The sequence below is a fragment of the Meleagris gallopavo genome, chromosome 5 (genome assembly GCF_000146605.3).
Source record: "Meleagris gallopavo isolate NT-WF06-2002-E0010 breed Aviagen turkey brand Nicholas breeding stock chromosome 5, Turkey_5.1, whole genome shotgun sequence".
NCBI lineage: Eukaryota > Metazoa > Chordata > Aves > Galliformes > Phasianidae > Meleagris > Meleagris gallopavo.
In genome coordinates, this window is record NC_015015.2 from 125,339 (window position 1) to 133,147 (window position 7,809).

At 37.6% G+C, this 7,809-nt stretch overlaps 1 protein-coding gene across 1 annotated transcript in view; it reads right to left on the reverse strand.

Annotated features, from left to right (window-relative positions):
• The window catches only part of SPON1 (spondin 1), a 195,920-nt gene that overhangs the window by 113,380 nt on the left and 74,731 nt on the right, over positions 1-7,809 (reverse strand). The window contains exons 4-5 of the mRNA XM_031553354.1: positions 3,233-3,306; positions 262-384 (exon numbers count right to left, since the gene is read on the reverse strand). Of these exons, the coding sequence (XP_031409214.1) occupies positions 262-384; positions 3,233-3,306 (197 nt within the window). The remainder of the gene's footprint in view (positions 1-261; positions 385-3,232; positions 3,307-7,809) is intronic.

Genomic DNA, 7,809 nt, shown 5'->3' on the forward strand with positions numbered 1-7,809 from the left:
AAAAAAAAAGAAAGAAAAAAAAGAAAGGTAATCTCTTTATAAAGAAACATCTTTGCGCCTCAAAACATCAGGCAAAACTCTAGAATTTGTAAGTAATTTATAGCATCCATAGATTTTCAATACTGAACATAAGCAGTACTGCATATATGTCGTTATTGACCCTAGTGGGGTGTTCACTAAGTAACATCTTGGCAATCTCCAAATACCTACATCATGTTTGTGTAGTACAAGAACGTTAAGAAAAAAAATAATGATACTCACGTGGAAAGTCTTTGGGATGTGTTTTTTCTGACCAATTTCCATAAAAAGTTAGCCTGTATTTGGCAGTTCCACAGGCACAGCAATCTAAAATTGGTTTGTCAGTCACACCTTCTGAGGCTGAATCTGAAAAAGCAGTAATGAAAGTACCTACTGAAAAGGGTTACAACTCAACAGCAACAGATGACAGCGAAGCTGACACAATAAGTACTCCAGCAAATAAATCTGAATTACATTTACTCGTGTTCACTAGTTTTTAATGTTAGGCTTCACAAAAGTAGAATCCCAAAGTGATCAGTTTGGATTCATGGGTGGATGTAATGACTCATTGTTCAAAGGCACATTTACAATTTTAGTTGTTTTCAGATTCAAAACAGGTTCATTTCTGGTTCTTATTTGATTTGGTGAAAACCTCAGCAGATATAAAAAGTACAGTAGACTGGAACTTTCTAGGCAGCCAGACAATGTAAGTTCTTCAGTGGGATGCAATAATCAGCTGCAAAAGCCCCATGCTAATGCCTCAGCTGTACTTCTGCACGCACAAAAAACCCCCGAGTTTCTGCATGCACACATTTCCTGCTCACAAATCATTCCCTGCTCTGAGAAACATCCAGCGATGCTGAATGATGCAGCTGAGACCCAACCAGTGCTGCCAATGAACTCCAGTAGCTCTTTTGACTATTCTCTAGTGTTTTTTTTTAACAAGAGACATGGAATAGACAGCAGGCTACATCAGTGGCTTTGCTGTGGTGCTGCAATCCTGCTCCTGTCTTTCTCAAGGATCCTTCAGCCTTCCAATAAATGATAAACAACATATGCCTGCACACATGATGGTGAAGAGAATACAAGACAGAAATATGACGTTATGATTAGTTTGACAAATTCTTTCTGTCCCTCGAAAAGACTTTATTTATAGCAGCACGGGTCATGATCTTGAAGAGCTTAAGCTTAAAACAAACTGAGTCCTAAAACATACAGATTAGATGAGGCTATCAGATGTGAAACTCAAAACCAAAGCCCAAACCTTAACCAAACAATTTAAAGCTAATCCATATCTTCGGCACTCTATTTTAGTTAATTAGAACACACTCAAGAAAATAATTGAGCAGCAGTAACAGGTCATTTTATTATCTTTAAAAAGAATTTTAAGATTTAATCAAATTGCCCCTTGCATGAATGAAGTCTTTCTGAAGTTTCATAAGTTTTTTTCCCCAATTGAATCACTTGTTTCCACCTGTTCCGGAAAGATATATACACTGATTGTAGAACAACTTTGCCCGTAACTGCAACATAAATCTTTCGTTATTAAGACAGTGTGTTTCTGTACTTTCCTTCATTGAGTGTCTTTAGGACAGAGCTCAACAAATAAATTCCCCATTTGACAATAGCTTTCTTCTTATCTAATGCCTTATCTAGACTGGAGCAAAAGTGGTGCTGAAGAAGAAAGCTGAAGTTTTCTGGCTGTCCTTAATATCTTAAGCAAACAAGATTTAACGTTCCAACTAGATTGAGTAGTTGGTGATGTGCAAACACACTTTTTGCTATCAGAACTCACCGCAGACAACTAAAATTCTCCAAACATGAAGCTGTTACTCAAAAATACAGCAGAAGTTTAGAAGTACAATTTTGACACAACTTGGCTTCCATTAACTAAAATCAGTATGATTCCTTATCCACTATTAAAGAATCCTGCCTCTTCTCCTTTCTTTTCAGAAATAATGACCATGTTGTTGTTTATTCTGGTGGCTTTTTACATCAGGTTCGCCACCAAACGTGCAATGTTTTTAAAAAATCTAGCTTACAAGACAAATACGTTTCCATATTTGAAATGGCTCAAAACACTGACAAAGAAGTTTCTTGATGACAGTCAGGGATTCCACATTATGAAGTACAGTTGAGTGCTTCACTGGCACACATTCAGTTCACTAAAAATGAAGGACAGCGTGGCAGGTATTTTTAAAAAATGGTGTTCTTTCTTTTCTCCTCGGTACAAAAGTAAAGAAAAGCCATTCCAACCTTGCAAGGAGAAGAAATAAGAATTTCCTCATAACCGTCAACTCTGCGCTTCTGCACAAAGTTATTACTTTTCAAGGAAATGTGGGAAGTTTCTCCTGGAAAGAATTAAGCTATATGATCTGGAATTTAAATCAAAAGAGTATGTGCACGTTAGTATCAAGGGAGCAGTCCATAGTTGCTACACAGGCCTTAACACCACACCCCACTCCTGCAAAGATGGAATATCTGTTTAAAGGTTAACATATCTCCCTAATATCTGCACATATTCCTATACGAAGGATACTTATATTTACTAACAGAAGCAACACAATCTGCCAGCAGATTACCGAATCTAAAGGTCACTCTCCATATTTGCTTTTATAACAGATTATATATTTAAGAATTGATAGAGGATTCCATAAAGCCCCTGAAGAATTTCAACGTATAATTCCCCTCAGTTTTCAGAGGGCGTTTAATGGCCTGATGTACTTCATAGAATTTCCTCCAAAATACGCAAACATTGCCATGACAACGCTGGTTCAAAAGAAGAAAGAATGAAAATAATTACAAAACATAGAAGGAGAATCAGGAGACTGTGGTTATTTGAACTAACTTTGCTTGCATGACCTTTCTGGGAGGAGGAATTTGCATATGCAGAAATAAAAGTCTGCTTATCAAAAGACAATTGTAGTTCTCCTTCATTTCTCATGTGAATTTTAAATCTCTCTGCTAAACTTAATTTTAGGAAAGGCTGAAAATAGCCCAAGCAACAGGTTTCGCACGAGGTAAAAAGGTGCAAGTGTCACAGGTGGAAGAAAGAAAGACTGTATGAGAAACAGTATGCAATGTAAGGACAAACATCATTGAACTAAGAGATCGTAAATTTCAATCTATATGAAACCATTCAAGGGATCAAAATTTTAATTGGATATAACAAGTTAGGAGAATTCAGCAGAACATGACAAGGAAATCACCTTACCTTGTTCACAGATTCTTTTGGTGAGAGAACCCTCGTCTTGAAAATAAATAATGCGCTTCTGCACAATACTGGCTCTAAAAAGAAAAAAAAGACAGAAATACATTTATTGCTTAAAGCAAGAAGAAAGTGCATGATAAAGTAGCAAAAGGACAGAACTGGACTGCTAAAGCCTAGGTGTGCTTTCTCATTCTGACTTTATGCATAGTAATAAAGCTAGGATTTTTTATTTTTATTTTTTTTTTTATGTTTTATCAACTTGCATTTCAATTGCATTACATTTTGCAGAGACTTCGGTTGTTATCTTTACAGAAATGATCACAGTTACGTGGCGATGATCTGTACTTTCGAAATGCACGATGGTCAACTGAATATTCAATATATCAAATCTTATATTAAAATACTGAAATTATAATCAGTTTCAGAAATCGCACGGCTAAATTAAGCAGCAGTTTGCAGGCAATTCCACTGCATTCTGAACAAATAAATACTTCTGATACGTTACAGAAATTCAGTGCAAATATAATTTTTAAAAAGTTTTTTTTTACTCCATCTCTGGAGGCCCTCTAGGTCAGGCTGGATAGGGCTCTGTGCAGCCTGATCTGCTGCGTGACAAAGGGGTTGAAAATGAATGGCCTTTAAAGTCCCTTCCAACTCAAACCATGAAGTTAAAATACAGAGCTAGCATAAGCTAAAGTCTTCAAAAGTAATTCAAAGGTTCCAAGAGGAAGGGCACTTCAATTCAATCTAGAATACTTAAGACATACAGTTCAAACAAAACGCAGTTGGAAGGCAGGTAAGGGCAGAGAGTTGTTGAATCAGAAAATAGTACAGAGAAAAACAATTAGTGTGCAACTTTTTAAAATAAAAAAAATTAAGATGGAGTTGAGCACACTAACTTGGTAAAAATCCCATTGGAGAGATCATAAACAGAATTTTCTGCCAAGTATCTTCAAATCGATAAAATACTATGTTCTTCTTGCAGACTGGTGTCCAACACAGGGCAAATGTCGTAAACAATAATCAGCTGGAACAGCTCGAGTGACCGCCTTCCAGCCCTACTCAAATTTAATTAGGTTTTTATGCCATTTTATAGTTATAAAATTTAATTTACATGTAAACTTTGTGGTTTTGCTGTTAGAAAATAGTTACAATTGGGTTAAATACAGGAACGTTCTTCGTACAGAGTTTCTTGAGGAGAACTTGAGCTGGTATCTCCTCTTTGTTCAGTAGTATGGGAGCACGTTCTTCTGACAACTCTTTGTACCATCACTTGAATATCATTATCATGAATTTAACGCAGCAGCTCTTGCTCCGGAATAAATGGCAAGCAGTTAATAAGAAGGTCCAGTCAGGGACATAAACTTCTAAACAGTAAGAGTCAGACTTTTGTCTTACCTCAGCTTTACAGTCAACGCGATCTCTCGAGAGTTATTTTTCACCTCTAGCGACTGAAGTAAGAAGAAAAAGCACTGTGTATGCTTAGAAGTTGTTGAAGTCTGCTTTCTTCCACAGTGTCCCACCCCACAAGTTATCAAAAACTAAATGCAGTTTTATCGTGCTTTTCTTTCCAAGACACAAGCTCAGAGTAGAACAGGACGGAACGCTTCATTTCACACATAACCCTTCTAGAACAGTAACTGAATTTTGTAAACCTCTTAAAGCTAAATCAAGCTGGGAGGGGTACAGAAAACTACAGACTGTTTTTCCTTAATAAGGCAGATATAGTAAAGGACTACAAAGGCAACAGCCAAGGCTCTGAAAAAGGCAGTGTGAAACGAAGAACGGAGCAGATCATCCTGAAGAGCCTACTAAGGCAGATGGAAGATAAAGATGAGGAGATTGGTGGTAACCAACACAGCCTCAGCAAAGGTAAATTGTATCTGAGAAATGTGGTGGTCTTTTATGAGGGAGTTACAGCATCAGTGGATAAAGGAGGAGCAACTGACTTCACTGACCTTGACTTTTGCAAAGTGTTTGACACTGTCCTGAGCAACATTCCAGTCAACAAATTGGACAAAAATGGATTTGATGGATGGACAACTCGCTGTAAAAGAAATTAGCTGGATGGTAACGCTCAGAGAGTTGAGGTCAACAGTTCGGTGCCCAAGTGGAGACCAGCGATGGGTGGCATTCCTCAGGGATCACTGCTGGGATCTAGTATCTTTGTAGGAGACATGGACAGTGGGTTCAAATGCATCCTCAGAAAGTTTGCAGACAACACCAAGGTAAGTGGTGTAGCTGACATGCAAGAAGGAAGGGATGCCATCCAGAGGGACCTGGACAGGCTTGAAAGGTAAACCCACGCCAACATTATGAAGTTCAACAAGGCCCAATACAAGGTCCTGCACCTGGGTTGGGGCAATCTCAAGCAGAAATACAGGCTGGGTGGAGAATGGCTTGAGAACAGCCCTGAGGAGAAGGATTTAAGGGTGCTGGATGACGAGAGACTCAACATGAGATGTTAATCTATACTGGCATTCCAGAAGTCCAACCAGGTTCATTCCTCAACTTCATGTAACAGCACCTACTTCAAGCAAGTGGTGGACTAAATGAATTTCTAAATTATCCCGCGATCCCATGCCTTAAATATCATTTTCAAGAACAAGCTTTTCAAAGCTTACTGTTTAAAAGCACCCATACTTAAAAGCTAAAGAAGCAAGAAATCAGCCTTCTGGTGAAGGAGCACCCAAATATGCAGATTGAAAACATGGAGTATTTTACTTTATGAAGTTACTTTAGAAATAAAATGGAATTTGTTTGAAGCCTGAAGATGACTTATGTTATTCATTTTGCTGCAATTAGCTCATCAGTGTGAAACATCATGGGAACAGTTCCTTTTCTAACAACAAAAGCTTCCCAACTTTCTGAGTTGCTGTCTCTTCAGCTGCGTTTGAACATATATGGAGCTAATAATCCAAATTAAGCCAATGGGAGTTTTGTTGCCAACTTCAGCTGAAAAAGAACTGATATATTAGATGGCTGCATAAATACCCAAAGCAGGCACACAACATTACATATACTCAGATGGAAACGGCATTAAATCACGTTTGAAATATTCACTGTTTTAATAATCATTTTCTAGACTGGAGATTGATCAAATGATCTGAACAGTATATTTGCCTACTTTTTATCACTATTTTTATTTATCTTACTATTTATTATTTTGACATAACTTTTATTCCTAAATAAAAGTTCTGATTTTGACTAAAGATGGAGTTTGGAGGCTGACAACTGCTTCAAAACGGAATGGTTGGCTTTTACAGAGAAGCAAGAAAGCTCTTAAGAATTTACACAAGGTACACATCTGCTTAGTCTACGCAAATCATTGCTGGGATTTCTATCATCCTGTGCTACCTGACCTTTTCTGGAAGGGGAAATATGATTGCTTTTCCCCAACACGGTAGCAGATTTAAGGGGACTTTTAATTGAGGTGTTTCTCTCTGTGACTATCAGCAAAATCATCTCTGTAAAATGGGAAAAGGGAAAACAGCTCTTCCACTGACACATCAGAGCACCATTGAATAAGAAAGAGAGAGTAAACAAATACGTCTCCAAAATCTTCTCTCTCATTGTCCTCAAATGATGCCTTTCAGTAATTGTTAAAGCTTTTGCATCACATGAGAAAAATCACATGCATAATAAATCACTTCCTTTTATTTTCATCCAGAAACATTCATTTTTATTTCAAAAACAAACGTTACCCTTTTTCTCTGTTGTGTAGTTCTCTCAGTAAAATCAAGGAATATCTTGCAGTTTGTAATATTTGTTTTGGCAATATGACTTCGTAACACTGACAGATTGGATACAAGTAGGCCAGTCTTTGTTCTGACTTATTTATTCAGAACACATCTCAGCACAAGGAGAATGAGACCCACCCTAAGAGACTTCCCTGGAATGAAGGCCCTCTCCAGCACAGTTCTGCAACTGTGCCATCCTGCTGGGAAAAGCTCTACTGAAGTCACGTAAATTGCATTTGGGATATTAACAAACGCAGAATATCACGAACCATAAAAAAATCAAAGCAGCCTTGGGGTGGATGTTGCAACTCATACCAAAAACTTATTTTTTTTTTTTAAACTTTTTCCATAGACAGAACTTTAGATCATCCTTATATCTTCTGTCAAATCACAGCATCAGCAGAAATAATCTTACCTTAAAGTGTCTCTGTGGGTGTAATGATGTGACCAAGGAAGCAAGAAAGGGGATCTACGAGAATTATTCCTATGACATTTTCAAACTTGCATCACAAGCATTAAGTACAATATTAGAGATACATTTTAGTAAAACAGATTTTGCCAGAGCTGGTGGACATACACCATAGGTTTTCACTTCTTCCATCTCTATTGCAGTTCTTACAAACCATATGCTTCCTTACAAGATATGTTCCTCCAAAGAAACACATGGAATATGTAGAGTCTAGCAAGAGAGAAAGTAGCGAGTGTGATGCCCGAGACGTTCCCTCACTATGGGATGTGAGTATGTGATTGTATGTAACAAAGCATAGATCCCTTTGCAAGGGTTTTGTCTTTTTTTTCCCCAAAAGTAAACATCCACACCACACTACTTTTGTGGGTGGT